At 37.6% G+C, this 27,794-nt stretch overlaps 1 protein-coding gene across 1 annotated transcript in view; it reads left to right on the top strand.

Moving 5' to 3' along the window:
- The window catches only part of LOC124612064 (2-aminoadipate transaminase), a 66,047-nt gene extending 40,273 nt beyond the window's left edge, over nt 1-25,774 (top strand). The window contains exons 5-7 of the mRNA XM_047140297.1: nt 4,858-5,110; nt 10,209-10,323; nt 25,283-25,774. Coding sequence (XP_046996253.1) covers nt 4,858-5,110; nt 10,209-10,323; nt 25,283-25,597 — 683 coding nt within the window. The 3' untranslated portion in view covers nt 25,598-25,774. The remainder of the gene's footprint in view (nt 1-4,857; nt 5,111-10,208; nt 10,324-25,282) is intronic.
- The last annotated feature ends 2,020 nt before the right edge of the window (nt 25,775-27,794 follow it).

Genomic DNA, 27,794 nt, shown 5'->3' with positions numbered 1-27,794 from the left:
GTTAGTATAGACACAGGGATTAGTAATCAGGATGGAATCATAGTGATGATAGGTACTAAAAAATTAACAAACCTGTCAAGATAGCTAAGAGAGTATTTATGCCAGAAAAAACAGATAAGCAGTTATTAGCATCTCACTTAGACAACGAATTGACATCAGTTAGCTCCAATATGATCAGTTTAAACTGGTTGTACATCACACTCTGAAGACATACTCTATGACAAGTAAATGGATTACGGATGGAAAGGATCCTTTGTGATTTAATACTCAGATTCGGAAAAATACTGACAAAATGGACATTGTTGCACTCTTGATTCAAAAAGAATGCACAAATGTTGATAGGCACAAATTTCTATTAAATTCTGCCTATGTAAGATAATGAAGGTGTGAAGTCTACACCATCTTCCACGATCATACCTTAGTGAAAGATCTTGCTGAGAAACCAATAAGATTCTGGGCACACATAAAATCACTAGGCAGGTTGAAGGCTTCTATCCAGTTGCTTGTCGACCAGTCTGTGGTGGCCACAGAAGACAGCAAAAAGAAAGGTGAAGTTTAAATTTCACATTTTAGAAATCATTTATGCAAGAGGATTGTACTGACATACCATTGTTTCATGGCCATACAGATTCTCACATATAGGGTGGATCTATATACGGGCATCCGTGGCATAGAGAAGCAACTGAAAGAGTTGAAAACTAATAAATAACAGGTCCAGATGAAATCCCTGTCAGATTTTGCAGAGAGCTCTGTGACACTGGCCCCTTACTTATCGTGAATATCTCACACAGCAAAAAGTTCCAAGTGAATGGAAAAATGGGCAGGTGACTCCTGCATATAAGAAAGGTAAAAGAATGGACCCACATTATTATAGACAAATATCCTTAACATCAGTTTGCTGCAGAATTCTCGAACACATCCTGAGTTCGAATATAATGCATTTCCTTGAGACGGAAAGCTTCTGTTAACAAATCAGCGTGAATTCAGAAAGTGTTGCTTATGTGAAACTTGACCGTGTTCGCTGTTGGTGAAGGTGCGAGCATTCAGTTTGGGTTCTAAGATATGAGAGTGGCTCGAAGACTTTTTAAGTTACAAAATCCAGTACATTGCCCTCGGTGGTGAGTACTCATTAGAGATGAGGAATCATCAAGAGTGCCCCAGGTAAGTGTGATAGAACTTGCTCTTATTCTCTATATACATAAAAGATCTGACGAACAGGGTGAGCAGTAATTTATAACTGTTTGCTGATGTATGGGAAGGTGTTGTCATTGAGTGATTTTAGGTGTGTACAGTATGACACAGTATTTCTAATTGGTGTGATGAATGGTAGCTTCCTGTAAATGTAGAAAAAAGTAAGTTAATGTTGATGAGGGGGGAAAACAATCCTATAATGTTCAAATATAGCATTAGCAGGATGCTGTGTGTGACAGTCACATCACTTAAATATCTAGGCGTTATGTTACAATGTGGTATGAAATGGAGTGAGCACATCAGGTTGGTAGTAGGGAGGGCGAATACTTGACTTCACTTTACTTGGCGAATTTTGGGAAAATGTAGCTCATCCATAAAGGTGTTGGCATACAGAACACCAGTGTGACCCAGTGTTGATTACTGCTCGAGTATTTGAGATCTGCACCAGGTCAGATTAAAGGAAGATATCAAATCAATTCAGAGGCGTGCTGCTAGATTTGTTAACAGTTGTTCAGTTGTTTCAAGCAGCATGCAAGCATAACGGAGATGCTTCATGAACTCAAAAGAGAATTCCTGGAGAGAAGACGCTCTTTTCATAAGGCAGTAGTGCAGAAATTCAGAGGCCGAGGCTGGCTGCAGAACGATGCTGCTGCTTCCAGTGTGCATTTCTAATAAAGACCACGTAGATAAGATGTTAGAAATTAGGGCTCTTACAAAGGCTTTTAGACAGTCATTTTTTCTTCACTCTGTTTGCAAATGGAACAAGAAAGGTAATGACTAGTAGTGATGCAAGGTGACCTCTGCCATGCACCACATGATGCCTTGTAGAATAAGTATGTAAATGTAGAGAAAAATGGATACATTAGTGAACACATACTACCAATGCGATTCTATTCTAGCAGTTTCTTACATTGCTAGTTAGACAGGGCAAGGTAATGTAAAGGCCAGTGGAGGAAAACTGTGAAAAGATATTTGAGAATGGTACAACAAGACATACAGTAGTCCATTATAGGTTACACAGGTCCCTTTTCCTTAAAGAAAGACAATGGTTTTTTCAGAGCCTGTTAGAAGTTTCAAGGTGTAGTCTGTTTAGGTTTCACACATATTTCATAAATAGAGTGAGGTTGTCTCATCTCCTGCTTTGGACATATGCAGTGGTTGTATTATCTCCACTCACAAGTTCCACAACAAATCAAAAGGAGCTATAAATTTCATATGGGTCCATTGCAGACCTTTCCATTACTCACTTTATAGCTGCTAGTCTCACATGTTACCCTTTTCCTAGTAAAATACACATTCTGAAGCTGCTGCCACAATTAATGCAGGTGTAGCAGTAGCAGATCCATAATAAATGGACTTTTATAGCTTTCCAGACTAAATGAACATTGCAATGCACGAGACACTGAGGTGTCAGACATGGAAGTGGGTGTCCAGAATGGCTATTTTGGGAGGAGATTACAGGCTGGATGCCAGTCTAGGAGATTTGAACCAAAATACAATTGAATAGGGAGATGGAGATATGGTGTTTTACATAAAGTTCTGGCGGAGACCGGCCATGGAACACAGAGCTGGAGGCTCTATCTCCTAAGAGTGTCATCTGTTCTACTTGAAAGCTGGATACTAAGAGAGAGTCACCTCTGTGCTTTGCTCTCCACGACCACCCAGTGATCGTATACATAACTCCCCTCACATCTCCCCATTGGCTAGTCAGTAGCATGGGTATGCAGTGTGTTCAGCAGAGGGCTGGAAGGGTGAAATGATTCTAACTTCAGCAACTAAAAAAATATGTGGAATAGTGCAGCATTACACAGTTCTTGGCATATAGACACTGTAGAGACTGGTGCTTGGAGTGTGTTTGATAGTCCTAATGGGAAGCAATAGTATGAAATACAAAAAATAAAAAATAAAAAAATGTGACAAAGTCTCTAAAATATTTTTGACTGGCTGGCACACTGTATAATGATGACTCTATACTTCTCAAGTTTGTATCAGAGATATGAACTCCCAGTTCAGCAAACCAATAACATCTCAACTTTCCAAATATGATTTATGTATCTCAAAGTGTTGTGAAAGAACGTTAAGTTTTGGTACACATCTGCAGTGATGCAAACTTGAAGTTCCTGTGTAGGCTCATTCATGCTGAGTCTAGCCTTGAGTATTTCTCCATACAGACACCTTCTAAAAACAGTTCACAAAATACTTATTTTTCTCCATACAATGTAGAACTAAATATTTATTTCTCATCATAATAACTCACAACAGAAGAGCTCTGCAAGACAAGAAAGTATCTGAAACAAGCAACAATCTTGTTGCATCCTTGAGACCTTGAGAAAAACTGAGATAACTGGCATGAAACAAGTTACTTACTTGTTGTGTATTTGACAGTTAACAAGCAAGTGAGATACAGTCAGCACATATTTCAGACTTAACATACAGGTAAAGAATAAAGAAATTTAGTTGAAAATAAGAATGCAGACAAAGTTAGAATACCTAGAAGCTTCCAGTTTAAATGAAAATTTTATCGGAAAAACTAAAGCTGACTTTTTACATTCTTATTTTTAACTATATTTTTTTTACATGGATCATTTATATTAAAGTTTCCCACTTAATTGCCATCAACAAAATGAATACAAGATAGTGCACAATAAATTATCATTTTTATCTTTCAAATAAGATTTTTTTCATTTTGTGTGATTTTGAATTTTTCAGTCCCTGTGTCTCGGAAAGCATAAAACGAAAAGCCAAAGCTATTTAACAAGGTTAGAACATATTTCTTCCAATTGTTGTTGTTGTTGATTTATTAAAAAGTGAAAAATAAAATGATAGGCTTTAATGATAAATATGATGTTTACAGGTATTGGAAAACTAATAACTGAAAAGAATCAATTTTTGACAGACTAATTTAATTGGACAGATAAGAAATGTAGTCACCAAATGGTGGCAGAACACACACATAAAAGAAGGTTTTAATGAGGCAAGCTTTTGGAGGCAGTGGCTCCTTCTTCAGGCAGAAGGGTTGACAGGGAAGGAAGAGAGGTGAAGGAAAAGGACTAGAGGTCTAGGAAAAGGGGTAGATTTCAGGAAAGTCACCCAGAACCATGGGTCTGGGGAGACTTACCACATGGGATGAGTCTTTCTGGTTGACTTTCCCAAAATCCATCCGTTTTACTAGACCTCTCTAGTCCTTTTCCTTCACCCCTCTTCATTCCCCTTCAACCCTTCTTCGTGAAGAAGGAGCCACTGGCTCGAAAAGCTTGCTTGATTACAACCTTCTTTTATGTCTATGTTCTGCTGCCACTTGGTGAGTAGATTTTTTACCTATCCAGTTAAATTAATAATTGAAAAGTTTACTCTTGAATGAAGAGTAGTGTTGAGACAGCAATGTTCCAGATGTATTAAGCGATTCCTCAATAAAAACATATCATGAATTAAAAGTCTGAAACTGTAACAAATGGTGCCAGTTTTCAAACAGTTAGTCAGACGTTTTGCTTAGCTGCTTTTTATGTCAAGGAGTGTCAGTGGTTATAGAATTTTGTCAATGAACTATAACAGATTTTGTCAACATAAGTGGAAAATTCTCTGTTCATAAATTACTGACAGGGAAGCAAAGCTTGATGAGAAGTTAGAATGGTGTTTTATATTTTCTGTTATATTTCTTTTGCGCAGGCTGCAGTCAATCCTTAATACATATGGCACGAGAACTGGACATACTTATTGCCTGTGATGATGTATATAACTTACTATATTATGGCAGTAAAGAGTATCCTCCTAAAAGATTGTTTGCTTATGATACTGAAATTGATGGTTATGGGGGAGGCCATGTTATATCAAACTGCAGTATTTCTAAGATTATGGCTCCAGCACTGAGAGTTGGCTGGCTTGAAGCTCCACCTAGACTGACAAACATCTTACGAGAATCGTAAGTTTCCACAGCATCTCATTTTATTTGGAATACAGTATGACATTTCTTTTGTTAGATTTAGCAGTTGAAACAATAAAAATGTGTTTGTGTTAACAGTTTATAAGCATTTAAAGCTTTCTTTACAGTATAGCTTGTTCCATGAAATCTTCAGAGGATTGCAAGATATCTGTAACTTGCTGCCCTAAAATGTCATTGTAGCAAAACAATATCCAGCTTCTCTATTTAATACCATGCAGGCACTTTTATGATGTAAAGTATTTGAAGACCATTGAGTAGTGTTACTTGAGCACCTGCACTTCCGTTGCAAGTCTCTGTTTCTCCAAGTGCATTCTGCTGTGAAGCTCATCTTATCAGTATCAGACTGATTATTTGTTTTTGTTAAAATCACTGAAAGATGATTACACAGAGCATTAAGTTTCCTAATGGCAGGTGGTACCCAGCCAGAAACCACCATCCAGATTGATCTGGTCCTCAGTAAGTGACATTTGCTTTTATTTTACAATTGCAGAACACCAAAAGTTCATTTTATGAGCCACAATTTGCTTCTTAGCTGTGTCGTCTGTAAATATTACATCCTTTTGCCAATCACATTTTTTTGCTAAAATCTGTTTCTTCAAAAATGGTTTTAAATTAATTTGTAATCTAAATTAATAAAACTTCTGTAATTGAATTCAGACTGCATGTTCTTCCTTCATGTTTCTGGAAGCAAAGTTTTAAATACACTGTTGAAGTGTTAAAATTTCTTGTACTAAAGTTACTATGAAACTTCTGGTCACTAACCTTGCCCTTAGGTTCTTTATTATAAAACAAAAATGTCTGATAGTACAGCTTTATGAGCTTCTGAAATTAAAAATTTGTTAAGTCAGTTGTAAAATTTATTCTTCTAAGTGACTTCAAAATTCTAATGCTCAATTTCTGAGTTATCAGTTTCCAATAAATCTTTATGCACTTCATATATAACTGAAATAAATAAATTCTCTGCTGTTGTTTTATTGTGTGTTGCAATACAACTGAATGTATTGTCTTGAAGTTGCATATGTAGTTTTCACAATATTGACTATAGCCAAGCTCAACATATCCTGAATGCAAAATTATTTTGAGGTTGTTTAATGCTATGGATTGCAATGAAATTGTCATCTTCTCCGATTTCTTTAGTGGGTTTTCTGTGTCCACTGCTTCTGTCATTGCAAGCAATAATTATTTTCTTCTTCTTCTTCTTCTTCTTCTTCCCCAACTCAGCTTACCCCTATAGTGGTATTGGCTGTCTTTGGTGAAGTGATTTGTCACAGTTGTCCTAAACACATTGCCTCTGAAAAGTCATCAAAGCATCAGCCAATAAGTGTGTTTTCAACCACGTGGCCAAATCTTCATATTTAATGTTTTTTGAACTTTAATTACATAAAAATAACACATTTTGTGAGAATATTGACCATAAATGCTTTTTAAATGTTATAATCAATCAGAATAACAGTAATCTGAGCTATATTTGTAGCATAGGAAAATAGCCTTATTGTTTCAGTGAAACTGACTGGACTTTTCTTTCAGTTCTGAATTTCTCACTATCCTGATTAAGTCTGATTAAGTATTCTTCTGTATACTAATATTATCAAGGGATGTTCGTGCAGATTTTGTTGAAACTGAATGAAAATCTATCTCAGAATTGATGAAGCCCAAGTAGTGGTAATTTCAGTTGTGACTTACAAATGGTCCATTTTGTTATATCCTTATCTACAGTCAGCTTGCTCATTTGCTGGATTAATTTTTTTCAAGTTGTTGTTGATAGATTACATGAATATGTTGAACACGATGGAGGAAAGGCTGTAGGGTCTGTAGTTTCTTAATGTCTTCTGCCTATCCTTTATTATGTAATTGGATAATTACAGCACTATTCCTATTTTGGGAATTTTCACTGTACAGGCATTCTGTAAATGATTTTGCAAGTTCCTTTAGTATTACATTGCCTGCAGCTTTAACTGTTTCTACTGAAACACTAACTCAAGGCTCAAATGCCTTATACACTCCATCTAGCATTATTTCCAGAATGTCTTATTATTATTATTGATTATCTTTGTTTCTGGTTCATATCTTGGATTAGTCAGACATTCAAAGAAATTTTGGAATGCTTGAACAATTTTCTCTCTGTTCTTAATTACTTAATTGAAGAAATGTTGACCACCCAACATGCAATCCTGTTTTGTCTTCACTATACTTTCATTGGTTTCAGTAATATTGTCTCATATTTGAATTGTCACTTCCACATCCTCTTGAAATATTTTTGAAGAGTTTTATTTGATTCAGTGTATTCTAGCTTGTTCTTACTATTATTTGGCAGAAAGCCTCTTTAGTAAGTGCCTTGTTCCATTTGACAGTTTTCTTTTCTTGTACTGTCTTTGCATCTGCAACATCTTTTGTCTGCTTTTACAAGATGCTGAACATGTTGTTTGATATAGTCCAGTATACCTTCATATTCATACCTTCATATTCATAAATTAATTTATATAATCGACATTGTGATTTCCTGCATAATCAGTCTTTTTCTTTCTTGCTTTGTAAGTATCTTTTTTCTGCATCTTACAAGTCTTAAAATAACTCAGAGTACTATAGTGGTTTAAGACTGCCACATCCTATACAATTTATTAGATGGTAGAATATAGTTAGTTTCATTTTTAATTCCATTTGGTTCTCTCCGGGTCCAATTTTATATTTATCATCTGAAGAGCTAATTCTACAAATTGCATTAATTTGAGTTAAATATTGTGGAAGCATTCTTTAGCTTTTATCCTTCTTTTGCAATGAAATCGCCCCTCATCCTGTAGTGGGATTTTTGTGTCATTTATCACCAGCTGTACATCTTCGCATATAGCTTCTGCCTACTCATCAAAACAAAGGAAAGGTGGTACATGTTCCCATGGTAGATCTTTTATTTATTTTTAAAATAGGTGTTGCTGTTCTATTAGATTCCTTCGATATCTGTGATATTGTTTACAATTTGACACTGAATTTCCTCAGTGCTCTGTTTATCTCTAATAAAACATGTGACCAGATTTCTATATATAATTTTATTGTACTAATGATAATCTCCCTATATTGCAGTTGATGTCATTTATCTCCTCTTGCCACTCCACTAACCGGACTGCAGATCCTAAAGTTCTGCAGTTTATTGTTAATAAATAAAATATAGTGAAAGCTGTTGGATTTCTGAGGTATGTGTTATGGTTTATTCCCCCAAATTCCATGTAGCAAGAGGCAGGCACAGTAATAGCTGGGCTTGTCCCATGGCTTGAAGCCATTGCCTGAATTCTCTCAGCCCACCACTTCAGATATTACTTCACCTGGGCTGGAATTATGACGACACTGAAACTTGTATGTCTTAGCAAGGTCTGTGACAGCCCTGCAAGCGATACTTTAACCTGCCAGTGCCCACAGAGTTTGATTAATGACACATGAGCAGTGTTAAAACTCAACACTGGTATCAGCTTGGGCCTGAGCGTTTCTGGAGATGAGCCTGGGATTAACGTGACCATTCCCTATACTGATTATGTATCTTGTCTATATTGTCATTTGGCATTGAGTCAACCTTTATGCCATACATAGTATATTTGATTGAGGAGGTTGCAAACTTTCGACTCAACACGTTTCCAAACTAAAAGCAGGAATTGTTTTGGAGTGTCTCAAAATGTGTTGTGAATACCTTAGTTGTAATTTTAATATGATATATGCACTCTTCACTATGTAAGGTGTTTCAAAAAGAATGATCTGATTTGGACAGTAATAAATATGAAACATGGAAAATGGGACATGGGAAATGTGTCGTCTCAGGTTGCAGTGAGAAGTTAGATAGCATCCACTCAACAGAAGGTGTTTGTATGCTGCAGTTTGCGAAGAGTCTGTTTATTTCAGTCCAACGTGCTTCTCATCAGCATTTTGGCAGTGATCCACCTACACCCAAAAACATTCATCATTGTTATTGCCAATTTCAAGAGACAGCATGTTTGTGTAAAGGTAGTCCAGATTGACCTCACACTTCTGATGACATAGTAGAAAGAATTCAGCAAATGTGTAAGCAGAGTCCAGAAAGTATACTTGCCACGAAAGTGGGGAATTGGCGATGCCTCGTACGACTATCTGTTGAGCATTAAGGTGTCGTTTGGTTTATAAACCATATGGACTACAATTATAAGCTGGGGAACGTGCAGGGATGAGACGGTGAGAGGATAGGCCAGCTAGGTGCAGTCAGGAGATTAGACGGAAGGCAGTGGAGATAACATTGTTACACTTCTACCACAGTTACTTTTCAGTGACAAAGCAACATTTCATGTCAGCAGTTAAATAAACCTATGTAACGTATGTATATGCAGACTCCAGAACCTTCGTGACATTATTGAGAACAAAAGAGACACCTAAAGGGATTTTTTTTTTTGTGCCATTTCTCATAGAAAAAGGATATGGTCCCTTCTTTTTTTAGGAAAACACAGTAACTGGGACGAGCTATCTTAAAATGCTGCAGAATTGGCTTCTTCCATAACTTCAGGACTCTGACAACTTCATTTTCCAAGAGGACAGAGTTCCTCCATACTGGCACAACAGCATATGTCAATTTCTCATTGACACACTGCCCCAACACTGGATATTGCGCATGGGACCTCAAGATACTGCCTTGCTTTCTTAGCCTCCAAGGTCATCAGACGTGACCCCATGTGTTTTTTTCTTATGGGGATATGTGAAGGAAAGTGTGTTCATCTTCCCTTTACCTCATGACATAGAAGTAGTGAAGAACAGCCAGATGTTTGTGCTGCTGCTGCTGTTAGACACACAAAGTATTTGTAACAGCATAGCTAAAACTTTTAAGATGTTGTGAGTATTTTGCAATTTATTCCATGTTTGTAGTATGTTTTTATTAGTAAATATGGAGGTTTGAAATCGGGCCATTCTTTGTGAAACACCCTCTATTTTATTATGACCATATCTTAGGACTCATTGATGTTTGATAATCCCAAAAAGTTTTTGTATGGGAAAGAAGAAAGGGAAATTTCAGTAAGAATTTACTCTAGTCAGTTGCAATATTATTATTTCATGTCTCTCTTCTGTTTTCAAGTGGTGTGTTAGTCAGTGGTGGAGGAGTCAATCAGTATATGGCGGGATTAATCACAAGTACTATTAAACTTGGTACTCTAAAGAGTCATCTTAATGTACTGAAAAAGACATTTCAAGTAAGTATGTTCTCATCAGCCATCAGACATTTATATCTCATTACTAAAAGTATTTTTAAAATTTCAGAATGGTATTTCTGTGTGCCAAACATTTGTTAATGATCACTGCTTTTATTGAAAACATTTATCACAAATAAGATCACAAAAAATTTACTTCTTGAATAAAAATTATATAAAAATGTTGTGCTCATATTATGAAAAGGACAGTTGCTACTCACCATATAGTGGAGATGCTGAGTCGCAAATAGGCATCACAAAGAGACTGTCACAAAATAAGCTTTCGGCCTACAAGGCTCTTGTCAAAAATAGACGAAACACACACACACACACACACACACACACACACACACACACTTGCACGCACTCTCACACAAATGCAACTTGCACACACATGACCACAGTCTCTGGCACCTGAAGCCAGACTGCAAGCAGCAGGAGCAATGCATGACGGGAGAGCGGGAGAGGCAAGTGGGTGGACATGAGGAGGAGGCTGGCGGGAGGGGGGGGGGGGGGGGGGATAGTAGGGTAGGCAGGGTAGGGGTGAGGATGCTGAAGTGTTGCTGGGGAATGTGCAGGTGTGAGACGGAGAGAGAATAGGCCACCTAGGTGCAGTTGGGAGGTTAGACGGAGGGTAGGGGAGATAATATTGTTACAGTCCATCCTGGATTTTCCATTTTTCTCATGTTAGTAATATAAAGCTTTTAAGTTGTTGCCCTATTACCCTTTCCTGTCGCTTGTGCCCCCCACCCCCCTCATTTTTTTAATGTGTGGGGTGCATAGGGAGTGAGCTCATAACCTTTGTTGGTAGGAGGCTATACTGCCAGATTCAGCAAGCTCTGTGTCTGTCACACGTGAACTCTGTAAGTAACATATACAGAACAGAGACTGAGTATTTTATTTGTTCTACAAAGCATCATTGTGACAATTATTAATTTCTTTAATGACTGTGTGCCACTGCTGTACACACAACCGTGCACGCAATACATATCATACTACACAATAAACACTCCACCATGCAAGACTTGTCCCACAGCGGCTCACTCTGACATGTACTACTGCACAACACTTGTTGCATGCTGACACATGCCAAACCATTATTGAGACCAGAAATAGAGCAATGCACTTCCACATAATTCATGAAATTGACACAAACCTGGAACACACATCGCACAAAACCCTGGAAATGTCAAGTGTGCTTTCCTTCTAGCATGTAATATTCAACAAAATTCCATTGGACAGCCAAGTGATAGCAGTGTTTTACTCTTAAAATTACTTTGCACTATTTACCAGAACTCAATTATTTTATGTTTTCTTACTGTTGATGTAATGAAAATTCTTTGTGCGCATTATGCCTGGCACCTTAGCAAAGACACCATCACAGTCAACAATGACACCAGAGTGGTATTCCATTTCTAAAACAATTGTAAATTGTGTCATTCTAATGAAGGTATATATTGGAATGAGTAAACTGTATAATTCAGGCTTAGTTAATGACCATGTTACTGCTTTTGTAAGATCTGATGATGGCTGTAAAGCTAGAAACAGGCACATGTTCAAATAAACTGAAAAGTGATTGCACTTCAATTAAAATAACTTTGCAGTTAACAAATGTATTTGGTGGAGAGTGGGGCTTCTGGCTTGTACACATTGTGACACCTACCCATGTAGTCAACAGTTGTGCACAAACCATAAAACACAAGAACCCCTTGGAGCCTGCCTTGCCTGGCCCACTCTTGCACCTTGGAGCATGTATCTACTGCCTGTTCTTGTTCAGAACAGGCAACACAGTGAAATGTGGAACCCAAGAGATGACTGTGATTGGCACATGCGCAGCCCCCACTGCTCAGTTCAGTGAAACGCAATCACAAAGTTGTTTCAGTGACACTATAAGACTGCATATTCTACCATTTTTTCAGATACCAATGTTACAGGTCTCCTGCAAATGTAAAAGCAGCTCCATTTCATACTGGAATGAGTTTTCTAACACAAAATTTCATATTTAAGAAGTTGTTCATGTAGGAGGATCATACAGGCATACTGTTGTTAGACCATCACAGAATCCCTTATGAGGACATGGTAATAGACATTCCTGGCACAGAAAGGCAACTGCAAGAGTTGAAAACAAATAAGTCATCAGGTCCGGATGGAATCCCAATTTGCTTTTCCAAAGTACTCCAAGACATTAGATTAGCCTCCCCCCCCCCCCCTCACTTAGCTCCTATTTATTATGAGTCTCTTGCCCAGCGCAAATTCCCAAGTGACTGAAAAAAAGTACACAAGGCTGAGAGAGAGACTTGCAAAGTTACAGAAAAATATCCTTAATGCCAGTTTGTTGCAGAGTTCTTGAGCATATTCTCAGTTTGAATATATTAAATTTCCCTGAAACCGAAAAGGCGAAACTTGGCTTGCCCTTTTCTCACAAGATATACTGCGAACTATGGGTGAAGGGCAACAGGCAGATTCTGTATAGATTTCTGACAAGTGTTTGACTCAGTGCCCCACAGCAGACTGTTAACAAAGATATGAGCATACAGTGTAGGTTTCCAGATTTATGAGTGGTTCAAAAACTTAAGTAATAGAACCCATTATGTTGCCCTCAATTGTGAGTATTCGTCGGGTACAAGGGTATTGTCAGGAGAGCTCAGGGAAGTGTGATAGGACTGCTGTTATTCTCGATATAATGAATTACCTGATGAATAGGATGAGCAGCAGTGCGGGGCTGTTTGCTGATGATACTGTGATGTGCGAGAGGGTGTCATCATTGAGTGACTTCAGGAGAAGGCAATATGACATAACTGTTTGCTGATGATACTGTGATGTGCGAGAGGGTGTCATCATTGAGTGACTTCAGGAGAAGGCAAGATGACATAGACAAAATATCTAATTGATGTGATGAATGATAGGTAGTTCTAAATGTAGGAAAATGTGAGTTAATGCAGATGAGTAGAAAAAACAAACCTGTAAAGTTCAAACACAGTATTAGTAATGTACTGCTTGACACACTCATGTTGATTAAATAAGTAAGCGTCATGTCGCAAAGGTATATGAAATGGAATAAGCATGTAAGGGTTGTAGTAGGGAAGGTGAATGGTAGAGTTCAGTTTATTGGGGGAATTTTAGGAAAGTGTGATTCATTTGTGAAGGAGATCACATATAGAACACTAGTGTGACCCATTTTTGAATACAGCTAAAGTATACACCAGGTCAGATTAATGAAAGACATCGAGGCAATTCAGAGGTGGGCTACTGGATTTGTTATTGGTAGGTTCGATCAACATACAAGTATTACAGAGATGCTTTGGGGACTCAAAAGAGAATCCCCAGAGGTAAGGCAATGTTTTTTTTGAGGGGCAGTGTTGAGAAAATTTAGAGAACTGACATTTGAAGCTGACTGCAGAACAATTCTTCTGCCACCAACGTACATTTCATGTAAGGACCACAAAGATAAGATGTGAAAAATTGGGGCTTGTACAGATGCATATAGATAGTAATTTTTCCCTCGCTTTATTTGTGAGTGGAACAGGACAGGAAATGACTAGTTGTGGTACAAGGTACTCTCCACCACACCCTTTTGGTGGTTTGTGGAATATGTATATACAGGTGAATCAAAACGTTATCACCTGCTTTGTGTGTTGATCCACCTTTTGAGTCCAGCATGGCATGGATTATGCAGAGAATGAACTTAGCAACTGTTGGTAGGTTTCTGGAGATATGTTGCACCTGATGTCTATGCACAGGCCACACAATTCCTGTAAATTATGAGTCAGTGGTTTCTGGGCATGGAGTTGGTGCCTAAATTGTGCCAGATGTGTTCTGTCTGGTTCATATTAGGTGAATTTAGTGGCCAAGACATACAAGAATTCACAATCGTACTACTTAAACCACTGTAGCACTATAACACAAAAATCTGTTGGAAGATGCCATTGCAGTTGGGGAAGATATCAAGCATGAAGGGATACATACAGGTAGTTCAAAATACAAGGTGTACAACTTTGCTTCCACTGTTTTTTTCCCCAACATTTGGGGCTTTAATGAAACAGATTGGTTATACATGTATCATTCAAAGTATTTTCCATCGCTGACCACTACTTTCTCCCATCTTTCGGGCAGTGTACAAATCCCGCATTGAAAAAATTGTTCATCTTTTGAAGCGATCCATGAATCAATCCAATTTGTGACTTCTTCATGAGATCGGAAGTGTTGGTCAGCCAGGCCAAGCGCCATTGATGTAAGCAGGTAATAGTCAGAGGGAGCAATGTCTGGAGAATACGGTGGGTGGGGTAGGACTTCTCATTTTAACGTTTCCAAGTACATTTTGACCTCTTTTGCAACGTGGGGTCGAGCGTTGTTGTGCTGCAAAATCACTTTATCATGCCTCTCACTGTATTGTGGCCGTTTGTCTTTTAATGCTCTGCTCAAACACATTAATTGTGTTCGATAACAAGCACCTGTGATTGTTTCCCTTGGTTTTAACACCTCATACTACATGGGGCTGAGCTGGACCCACCAAATGCAGAGCATGATCTTGGAGCCGTGAATATTCGGTTTGGCTGTCGATGTGGAAGCATGGCCGGGATATCCCCATGATTTTTTGCATTTGAGATTATTGTAATGAACTCATTTTTCATCCCCCGTCACAATACGATGCAGAAATCCCTTCTGTTTTTGCCTCTAAAGTAACTATTCACAAACACACAAATGCCGTTCAACGTCTCTTGGTTTCAGCTCACACGAGATCCAAGTTCCTTCTTTCTTAATATTGCCTATAGCCTTGAGACATTTTGAAATGGCTTACTGTGTAACTTCCACTAATCGTGCCCATTCTTCTTGAGTTTGATGCAAGTCTTCACTCTGCAATGTCTCCAATTCCGCAACTTCGAAAACATTCTCTCTTCCACCACTATGCTGGTCTATGATGTTAAAATCACCATTCTTGAAGTGTTGACCATTCACAACGCTCTCTTTCACTAATAGTGCCCTTACCATATGTATTTGGGAGCATTTGATGAGACTTGGCCACTGTTTTCTTCATATTAGAACAAAACAGTAACACTTCCCACAAATGATGAGAATTCGGCTCGTAAATTGACATTTTCAATTAATGATGCAGACACAAATCAACTAATGTTTGAATGAGGTTATGTTGACAGAGGTCCAAGCTAAATGCCTGACATCTGCGATCTGTTTCTTTCGACTGCTACTTACCGTTGTCGCCACCTATCGGCAAATGGCGGAAGCAAAGTTGTACACCTTGTAATATTCATGTAATCCACAGCTGTTGTTGCACATTTGATTACTACCACACATCCCATGGAAGCCCAAGTGAATGCCCCCCTAGCATAAAACTGTCCCCCATCAATTGGCATCCGTGATGTTGTGCATGTTTCGAGCAACAGTATACCCAGACATGACTGTCGACCTAGTGTAACAAGAAATAAGGCTTATCCAGACAGGTGACAAATTTCAATTTATCAACTGTCCCAACCTTGATGATCACATGCTCACTACAGTCACAATTGGCGATGTTGTTAGGTCATCGTGGAAACATGCAGGAGCCATCTGCTGCAAAGCTGCATTTTCAATCATAATTGTTGAATGGTGTGGATCCAAAATACTTACACCTGCTCCAGGGTTGCACCCTGTCAGATCCGCCAGTATCTCCAACTATCCTGCTTTACAAAGCATCCATACCTTTGTCCTCCACATTCTGTGATGAGATGTGGATATTTAAAACCTTGTCACCTATTTGTGGTTCCACCGTACTTCAACTTTATAGATGCACGCAAGTAGCATGGAAGCAGTCAATGAGGTCTGCTATTTCCAAGTTGCACATTTCCATGTATGGAGCCGTAATAATGTACCTTTTGTCAGAGCTGCTAATGTCAGTGCATTTCCCCATTTACCACCCCTATCATTGCTAGAATGATCCCCATTTCCTTACTGTGTCACGTACCTGTAACACCATCAGCTGGCATTCAATCTTATGGTGGGCATTGCTCATAATGTTATGGCTCATCTACATGTATAGATGCAACGCTAAATTGATGTGCTACCAGAACACTTTCTTAGTTGTAAATTACAAGTACAGGATTCAATGAGCGTAGATAAATATCCTTCTAGATTTATCATCAGTTGACAAGAGTTGCTAGACATCAATAAAGCATAGCTATGGTTTATCTAAGTGAATGGCAGACAAAAACATTCATTGACCAGAACAAATCATCAAAGATATTAAAATAAAAACTCAGAACTCCTATTTTTCACTCAGGTACAGTCGGTTTTTATTATATTATTATTATTATTATTATTATCTTCTTTCCTTTCTCAGACCTTAGGTCTGGTTAAAAATGGAAAGTGACATGGACCTTCATCAAGCGTGACTTCCTTTTAACTGTACGGTATATGTTACATTGTATTTAGGAACTTTCGGGTCATTGAACATGTATCAGTAATTACAGATTTTTGTAGTTGTATATATATGTTTGGATGTAGCTGTATTGCGTTGATGTACTGGTGGATATTGTGTGGTATGACTCCTGTAGTTGATAGTATAATTGGTATAATGTCAACTTTATCCGGATGCCACATGTCCTTGACTTCCTCAGCCACTTGGATGTATTTTTCAATTTTTTCTCCTGTTTTCTTCTGTATATTTGTTGTATTGGGTATGGATATTTCGATTAGTTGTGTTAATTTCTTCTTTTTATTGGTGAGTATGATGTCAGGTTTGTTATATCTGTTATAATGGTTCTGTTACAGTATAATTTGTATTCATCATTCTCCAGTACATTTTGTGGTGCATACTTGTATGTGGGAACTTGTTGTTTTATTAGTTTATATTGTATGGCAAGCTGTTGATGGATTATTTTTGCTACATTGTCATGTCTTCTGGGGTATTCTGTATTTGCTAGTATTGTACATCCGCTTGTGATGTGATCTACTGTTTCTACTTGTTGTTTGCAAAGTCTGCATTTATCTGTTGCGGTATTGGGATCTTTAATAATGTGCTTGCTGTAATATCTAGTGTTTATTGTTTGATCCTGTATTGCAATCATGAATCCTTCCGTCTCACTGTATATATTGCCTTTTCTTAGCCATGTGTTGGATGCGTCTTGATCTAGGTGTGGCTGTGTTAGATGATACGGGTGCTTGCCATGTAGTGTTTTCTTTTTCCAATTTACTTTCTTCGTATCTGTTGATGTTATGTGATCTAAAGGGTTGTAGAGGTGGTTATGAAATTGTAGTGGTGTAGCTGATGTATTTATATGAGTGAGTGCTTTGTGTATTTTGCTAGTTTCTGCTCGTTCTGTAAAGAATTTTCTTAAATTGTCTACCTGTCCGTAATGTAGGTTTTTTATGTCGATAAATACCCTTCCTCCTTCCTTTCTGCTTAATGTGAATCTTTCACATTATCATTATTATTATTATTATTAGTATTATTATTATTATTTTAAATTGAGCAACCTTCCTTTCAGTGCAATGTGCAAAATTTCCATATAATGCCTGGTGTCCTACACAGAGTGCATTCCCATAGACATGTGCCTCAGAAACACTGGTTTCTTCTGCAAACACATGCGCTCCCTAAAACAGCTCAGATGATCGTCCTGTTCGACCAATATAGTACTGGTCGCAATATTTGAAATTACCGTACATTATACCCTCCAGAATTGGGATACACGTTATACTAAAACTCTTTACTTAACAGCGTTAGTCAATGAAATTTGAGTGAAGTTGATTACCCTATCTTAGAACTTATTTCTCTTTCATCCTGCTGCGCTGTGTGTACAGATTGTAAATAGTTTCAAAACTTTTAGCCACACACTATTGAATATCTTGTATGACAAGATTAAGTTGATACTTGGTCGAGACACTACGAAATGTTGGCATTATGTGTGAAGCATCTGTCTTAAGCAAATCTTTAATTTTATGCAACTGTCATATTTGCATGTTCAAGTAACTGTTCACTTGTAGCTTCAACGGATTGTGCTGATAGGGAAGTATTGGAAATGTTAATTTTAGGATATGTGACAGTGATGCCCAGAGCTTTTATTAAAGGTAATTTTAATGTCTTCTTTAGAAAATATCTGTCCAATTTTCAGAAGATTACAAACATCTACATTTGTCTGAGACTGCATTTCATTTGCAAGCTAATACAGTGACATGAAATCCATAATCGTCTTGATCACAATATAAAGAAGCAGTTAGGCAACAGGGTTTGGTTGTTGACCAACCTTTTTCATATTTAAACTTTAAGACATGATAATGTGCCCTAATTCCTAATCCAAATTGTATCATAAAGCCCATTGTCAAACAAATAACAAATTGCAACACACTCAGAATGTGCCCAACGCACTGCCAGCTTGATAGAAAGCCACAACATGACTGGCCACTTTACTTCCCTGTACACCTCTAGCAAGAGTTTCCAAACTAAACCAAATTGCATGCTTAAAGTCATGCAGTTGCAATATAAGTATAATAGGAGAAAGAATAGTTAGTATAACAGTTTAAAAAAATACAGAAAAATCCAAGTAACAAAGACAGTATTTTTAAAATCCTAATGAAAACAACCTATCCGAAACTTGCATGTGAAGCCGCTCTTATTATGGTATGCAATAAAAATTTCTATAACTTAAATACCCAGAAGACAGTAAAACATGGAAATATAATTGTTCCATAAGTGAGGGAGTAAAAACATACCACCAAAGACACTTTTAGAACTCAAAATTAAAACTGACTGCAAACACTAAAGTACGTAAATGTAATTACAATTTTATTAAAATTTATGTGAGTGAGTGGAGGGAAGTTGCCGGCATGTGCTGAGTGCACAAACAGGTGGCGATAATGCCATGCCCACCTTAGTTCATGGTTGTTAGCTGGCCACCACACAAACATTCCTTGGCAGTAAATAAATGATAATACTGAACAGAGCAGTTAGATCAATGAATCTTTGACATGTACATGTACAGTGTAAGTGGAGCATCCCCAAAGGAATAATCATCACAGTCCTCTTTCTCAGGCCTGGAACTGGTTCTTCAGCTGACTGAAACGACCTTCTCTTCAATCTGTTCATCCAGCAGTCCTTCACGAATCCGTGTCTCCTCGACTACCTTCTTGATATGACAAACAGCTCAAGACCAGTCCTGTGGCTAACATTTGCAATGGCTTCTTTTGTCAGCAGTTAATCCTCACTGAGTGTAAACTACTTGTAGTTTTTTGCCACATTACATTTCGCCTGGGTCCGTACATTCTCAAGCAGAATTAAATGAACTTATTGAGTAAGACTGATGTCCTTTAGTGTTTAGCTAGTTTGTCATACAAGAAGTATGGAGTTTTTGGCTTTTACAGCACTACAAGTTCCATTATCCCCACCTTATTCATGCCAGGTTCAACTTTATCCAATGGAACATTTCTTTATACCCAGAGCAAAATATCCGCTGTCTTCAACTGTATTGTCAGAGCTTTATTTATCATAACTGAATGGTATGGCACATTGTCCATTACTGTTGTTGAATTCAGAGGAATTTTTTTGCAGCAGAACATTAGAAAACCACTCCATAAAAACTTTGGCATTCATTTCCTCATGATATTCGCCTCGTTTCCTGGACTGAAACAGCAATAAAGAGTTTGGAATGAAGCCTCAAGTACAGGCAGCATGACAGATGATTACCCTGCGACCCATTCCCAACAGTGCTTTCATCATTCCTTGTGCTGTGCAGTCCACCCCATTGTCAATGTGTGACACACATTAACACACATCTTCTCCAGCCACGCAGTGTCATCAAACGAAATGCTCCTCACAGCCCACAGATATCAGCCTCCTCAGGCTACTATGTCAGTTCTCTTGGTGATAAATGTCAGAGACAAAAACTTTTCATGCCAGAAACCAAGTTCATGGAGACAATTTTGAAGTGACAACCTACTCCCATTGGAACAGCTCCACTTCTTTGAGGCTGAAAAAAGTTTATTTAAAGTTGGATATTCCATTTGCTGATAATAAGCATTTACATATCTGTGCATTGCATCATGCTGGAATGCGTCCATCATGGTTACCTGTCTTTCGTAACTTCTTTTCTTGCCTGGAGTTTCAGATAAAGAATGTGCTGGTGTCATTTCAGTTTTCATGTCTCTTTCCTGATATTCAGCAACATAGGTCAGTGAACATTAAGCATAGCAGCTGTTCTGTCCACCACTCTTGTAACATATGAAGTCAGATCACAACCAAGTTCAATAACTACACACAGAGTACACACATTTGTAGTCTTGTCCACAGACCAGAATTCCACCTCCTATACACTATATCCTCGCAGCCGGTGAATGTGTTCTTAGACAACCTATTTATTGCAAATCTTGTGTTCACGTATGCTGTAGTTTTGTTGTTAATTAATGTACAGCCAACACAAAATACTAGTTCACAATATCTGAAAAACTGCAGAACACTTAAATGCCAAAAGAATACCACTTCACAATGAGTGTGACAGACATAGATGCATTTAATGTGTGACACCATGCGATACTATTTACCCACCACTTGGCAGCAGGGATGTTCTACTAACTGAAATGCCAGTGGCACAGTAGAGAAAGCTGGATTACCATTCGTATTACCTGATAAGCAGCATCATGTCTTCTCCAGTGAGCCAAACTTCAAAAGTTGCTACAAGTTTCAAATGCACTATAATGAGGAAAATTACATGGGAGGAAGTAAAATAGGAAAATAAAAATGCTCTAAGGTGCGAGACTAGCATCACAGAAGATGAAGATATTTAACTTTTGAATATTTACTATTAAAAACAGTCTTGATCACGATTTATTTATCAAGGTGACCGGTTTCGACCACTACTGTGGTCATCTTCAGACCTACAAGTTGTATACAAAGCTCTAATTAGAGGGCTACATACATTAAAGAAAATACATAAAGTTATAAAGCTATAAAACGTTGAATTACCATTGAGTAGGAGCCTCTTTCTGTTGGAAAATCACTACTGGAGAAACCAGTGCACGTCTTACTATATATAATGGAGGCTCCACCCACTTCTGACTGCATGATGTCATTACTAACCAATGAGTTATAAGTCGAATTACAGTTTAAAATTTCTTAGTTAAAAGAACATTGTCAAGAATTAGAAATAAGTACACACTAAACTTAACTTATTAAACAGCTATTGTCAATTAAGAAGCGTTAAAAATATTTAAATATGTAGGACAATGAACTTCGGTTTGGCGATACATGGGTTGCCCTCTCAAGGCCTGTCAGTGAACCATTTGGAACCATTTGGAACCATTGGTTGCCATGGTGAAGTTGGATGCCGTTGCAAAGATGAGGCAGCAGGCTTTTTTCACTGAAGTTGTTGTAAAGTCGATAGTCGAACTAGTGGTTGCCATGGTGAGGACAAACGCCAGTGCAAAGATGTGGCAGCAGGCTCCTTTCCAACGAAGTTGTTGTGAAGTGGAATGGCGAAAACTGTAGCGTCAGCCGATGTATTACTGAGCAGCAACATGTCTTCATTGAAACGATTTTTAAAGAGTAAGCTACAATAAACTGTAGCTGACATGTATACTACATGCTGCATAAATATGATACAAAGTAGTTGTCCGTATATATGAAATATTGTCTATGAAGTTGATATGTAGATTACATGTGCCAATTATTTTAAAGGCATTGCTATTCCTCAAGTTATATCCCAGTCTTATAAGCAAATAAAAATGAAAGAATTTAAAATTATAAGCCATAGTGTCAAAAATAAAAGGATGTGAATTAGCAATATGCAGTCTAAAAGCATATAAGCAAAAATTCTAAAACAGATAGTCAATCATAAAATAATGTTTTGTAAAATACAATTACAATGTAAAGGTAAAATATTTGCTAAAAGTCTTAATAATTTAAAAAAAAAAAAAATTTTAAGAAACCTTTTAAAACAAAACACAGAAGAGTAAACATTCTAAAGCAGATCATTGAAAAGCTCAAAGAAATGTTTGTCTTTGAACTGAAGTTGTTCGTTTAAAACAGATAATGGATTACTTTTATGAAGTGAAAAGATTTCAATTTCTTCTAAGGTATTTAGCAGTGGTCCTTTTGGCACAGTATGAAATATTTTCAAATTGCTAGAAATGCAACCCTCAGAATGATTGTATCCATCAAGATGTTGACCAAATATTGATTTGGTACATGCAGTACCAGTAGTATGTTCTTTGAAACGTGTTAAAAAGTTACGGCCAGTTTGGCCAATATACTGTTTCTCACAATCATTACATATTATTTTGTAAATGCCTGACTTTTGGTATATATTTGAGTCTCCAATTGTGTGTTTCAGTTTCATCTGTAGGGGGTTACTAGTTTTAAATTCTATTGTCACGCTTGTGTTCTTAAATAATTTATTTATTTTATCTGAGATAGGTCCCATGTATGTCATTTGTGTAAATCTCTTCTTGGAATTTATAACAGCATCATTTGTTTCTTGTAATTTTTGATATAACAGATCAACCTGATGGGAATTATAATTGTTAGCAAACTATTTTTTGTTATTTTTGACACTATGGCTTATAATTTTAAATTCTTTCATTTTTATTTGCTTATAAGACTGGCATATAACTTGAGGAATAGTAATGCCTTTAAAATAATTGGCACATGTAATCTACATATCAACTTCGTAGACAATATTTCATATATACGGACAACTACTTTGTATATCTAAAAACACAGATGATGTGACTTACCGAACGAAAGTGCTGGCAGATCGGTAGACACACAAACAAACACAAACATAAACACGAAATTCAAGCTTTCACAACAAACTGTTGCCTCATCAGGAAAGAGGGAAGGAGAGGGAAAGACGAAAGGATGTGGGTTTTGAGGGAGAGGGTAAGGAGTCATTCGAATCCCGGGAGCGGAAAGACTTACCTTAGGGGGAAAAAAGGACAGGTATACACTCGTGCACACACACACATATCCATCCGCACATACACAGACACAGACAGACTACAAATGTCTGCTTGTGTCTGTGTATGTGCGGATGGATATGTGTGTGTATGCACGAGTGTATACCTGTCCTTTTTTCCCCCTAAGGTAAGTCTTTCCGCTCCCGGGATTGGAATGACTCCTTACCCTCTCCCTTAAAGCCCACATCCTTACGTCTTTCCCTCTCCTTCCCTCTTTCCTGATGAGGCAACAGTTTGTTGCGAAAGCTTGAATTTCGTGTTTATGTTTGTGTTTGTTTGTGTGTCTACCGACCTGCCAGCACTTTCGTTCGGTAAGTCACATCATCTGTGTTTTTAGATATATTTTTCCCACATGGAATGTTTCCCTCTATTATATTCAACTACTTTGTATCATATTTATGCAGCATGTAGTATACATGTCAGCTACAGTTTATTGTAGCTTACTCTTTAAAAATCGTTTCAATGAAGACATGTTGCTGCTCAATAATACATCGGCTGATGCGACAGTCTTCGCCATTCCACTTCACAACAACTTCATTGGAAAGAAGCCTGCTGCCACATCTTTGCACTGGTGTTTGTCCTCACCATGGCAACCACTAGTTCGACTATCGACTTTACAACAACTTCAGTGAAAAAAGCCTGCTGCCTCATCTTTGCAACGGCGTCCAACTTCACCATGGCAACCAATGGTTCCAAATGGTTCACTGACAGGCCTTGAGAGGGCAACCCATGTGTTGCCAAACCGAAGTTCATTGTCCTACATATTTAAATATTTTTAATGCTTCTTAATTGACAATAGCTGTTTAATAAGCTAAGTTTAGTGTGTACTTATTTCTAATTCTTGACAAAGTTCTTTTAACTAAGAAATTTTAAACTGTAATTCGACTTATAACTCATTGGTTAGTAATGACATCATGCAGTCAGAAGTTGGTGGAGCCTCCATTATATACAGTAAGACGTGCACTGGTTTCTCCAGTAGTGATTCTCCAACAAAGAGGCTCCTACTCAATGGTAATTCAACGTTTTATAGCTTTATAACTTTATGTATTTTCTTTAATGTATGTAGCCCTCTAATTAGAGCTTTGTATACAACTTGTAGGTCTGAAGATGACCACAGTAGTGGTCGAAACCGGTCACCTTGATAAATAAATCGTGATCAAGACTGTTTTTAATAGTAAATATTTATAAGACATTGATCACTGCTGTTCCTGTAATGCATTCAAAAGTAATTCATTTAACTTTTGAATTTTAGTGGCACCTGCAGTCATGTGTTTTCATTGCTTTTCCTTACTGCATACATGTTACATCTGTTCTTACTGCTTTCCCTCATTACATACTTGCTAGTGAAATTGTGATTGTTGTAGTATTACATGTCACACAGTGCTTTATGACACCAGTTGCATTTAACTGTTGCTGCTTTATATTATAATCAACAAATTTATTGTGATATATTAACATGGTTATTGGTTGTCATGTTAATTAGAAAAAAATATGGGTCGTAGTGGTGTAATGAGTTGTAGAATGAAAGAAATGAAAGTAATGATTTGATCGTACTTAATAAAGTGCAACAGACTCATAATATTTGTTGATGGAAAAACTGGACAGAAAATTGGTTTATGGAATTTAGTTTTCTCTATATATTTACTCATTGTGGTCTTTCTTTTTTAGAGTAAGCAATTACCCTGAAGATAATTACAAAGGCAGAAAAGTGGTACATTTATTTTATAGTTTAAAAATTTGATGATGAGCAGTACGCAAACCAATATAGTTTTTCTCACTTTGTTCACAAGGGATTTTGAATATTTTCTTCCACCTTCCATATTATGTCTTCCCCTTTTCATTAACACTAGTTGAGTTAAGAGTAGCATTTCCAATGAGGAAGATATAAAATCCTGTTGCACGGTGCATCCATATCTATGTTCAGTTACTTTTATACTACAATATTGTAATTACTCTATTACGTTTATTTTGCAAGGATGCACAAATTTCAAAAGCTGGATTAACAAATGGTGGAATTATTTTACAGGATCGCATGTTTTCATTGTGCGAGGTGTTGTCCAAAAATCTTCCAGATGGTTGCAGTGCAAGAAGACCAGATGGAGGCTATTTTGTGTGGATTGTTTTGCCAGAAACTGTAGATGCAAATGATTTTCTTCCATGGTGTAAAGAAAATTACAAAGTTTCTGCTTTACCTGGGAACATATTTTCACCTGTAGGAAAATTCAGAAACTGTATAAGGCTTGCAATTTCTTTTCATGACAAAGAAAGATTAAGTGCAGCTGGATACAGACTTTGTCAAGCTCTTACAGAATACTTTAAAATCAATTCTATAGTTGTTTAGCATATTACAAAAAACATTATGTTGACTAACAATTTTGTCAAGTACTTAGTAACATCTGGTAAGACTTACTGGGAATGTTGTGAGTGGAAATTATAAGTGTGTCTGCATATATAATATACAACAGCATGGGCAGTACAAGGTAAAGGGTATCATATATAGAATAAAGAAAGCTACTAATATGCGTGTTTTATTTACCTTATCCTTTGAATCCTACAAAACCATTCACTTAGAACTTCATGTCTCTCACTGAATGAAAAGTATATGCAAAGTACATGGAAATAAAATAATAAATGAGAATAGCAGATTTGGCTTCTTGTCAAGTAAAAATGAACTGACCCACACATTACATTTTTCCACTATGATATGGTTACCCCCTATAATACTATTACAGTTTTGCATAAAGACATTCAGTGAACGTGGGTATTAAGTATGAGGTAATTTTAAGCTTTATGGGAACACCACAGGACAGTTTTTCAGATTACATTGCAAATGACAAGGACATAATCAGAACTTCATTTTTGTTCAGAGCTGTCCTGTTGTGTCATTTTTTTAACAATTATTTCTTGGTTTAGTTTATTATGTTCCTTGGACTGCGTCCATGATGATTGTTACATTGTAAATACATCAGTGACAGTTTCTAAGAATTTCTATGGCTACATGCCAGCCATTAACATATTTTTCCCATTATTATACAAGGTGTTTTGAAAAGTTTAATCAGATTTCACAAAACTGTCTGCTACATGTACAGTGTATGACCGAAGTATCCAGACACCCCTTTGTAATGTGGAATTGACCACTAGATGTCATAAGAGAGGGACCATTAGCACAAAAGAAGCTGGGGAGTGTTGTGTTGTCAGTAGAGAAGCAGTAACAACAGAATGGGTCAGTCAGGAGAGCTCAGAGATTTTAAATGTGGACTAGTCATTGGATGTCACCTGAGTAACAAATCAATCGGGGACTTTTCAACAGTTCTGAAGCTGGCTAAGGTGACTGTTGACATGACTGTGAAGTGGAAACATGAACAATCACAGCTAAGCGAAGACCAGCTGTACCTCATGTCCTGATGGACAGGAACTGTTGAGCATTGCAGGGGATGACTGTAAAAAAATCACATGAAATCAACGGAAGGAATCACTCACGAGCTCTATAGTCTACCAGCTGTCAAGCTGTCATAATAACTGTGTGTACGGAGTTAAAAAGAATGGGATACAGTGGCTGCACATATCTGTGCTTGAGCTGGAGTAAAAAGCTACACAACTGGACTGTGGAGTGGAAACAAGCCCTGTGGCACCTGATAGAAGGGTGTTGAGCTCACTAGTAGGTAGGTGTGAACACCACATTAAGAACTCTGCAGATTTCTTACGTCGATCGGAGGGATTGCGTTTGAATGACTCTGATATTTTAGTCAGTTTTGATGTGGTTTCTCTTTTCACTCATGTTCCTCTCTCTGATTCGTTGCAGCTAATTGAGGTTAAGTTTGGTGTCAAGTTAACAAATTTGTTTCGACATGTGCTGACTTCTTCCACTTACTTCTTATTCAATGGTCAGTACTACGAACAGACTGATGAAGTTGCAATGGGAAGCCCGTTGTCACCTATTGTGGCCAATTTGTTTATGGAGGACTTTGAGGAACGTGCATTTGAGTCAGCGACCTTGAAACCTGCGTGTTTTTTCAGATATGTAGACGATACTTTCGTTGTTTGGCCTCATGGTAGTGAGAATTTAAACCGGTTTTTGGAACATCTGAATTCAATCCACCCAAATATTCAGTTCACTTTGGAGGTGGAAAAGAATGGATGCCTTCCCTTCCTTGATGTGTTGGTCAAAAGGAAGACTGATGGTACGTTGGGACATTCTGTGTATAGGAAGCCCACCCCTACTGACTTGTATCTGCGAGCTGATAGTTGTCACCATCCAGCTCAGCGTGAAGGAGTACTTCGCACCTTGGTTCACAGGGCCCACATTATCTCAGACCCTGAAAGTTTGGCAGCTGAGCTAGCACATATCGAAGTCACCTTTTGTCAGAATGGTTATAGTGAGAGGCAGATCAAATGTGCATTGCGCCATCAGCCTTCTGTGCAACGGGTGAGTGACGGTAGCAACGAAGTGGCACCTAAGTCTACGGCCTTTTTGCCTTACGCAAGGAGCATTTCCATCAGGATTGGCCATATTTTGTGGAAATTTGATGTGAAATGTG

This window comes from Schistocerca americana, chromosome 1 (genome assembly GCF_021461395.2).
Source record: "Schistocerca americana isolate TAMUIC-IGC-003095 chromosome 1, iqSchAmer2.1, whole genome shotgun sequence".
Classification (NCBI taxonomy): Eukaryota; Metazoa; Arthropoda; class Insecta; order Orthoptera; family Acrididae; genus Schistocerca; species Schistocerca americana.
This window is presented reverse-complemented; position numbering and strand designations above follow the sequence as displayed.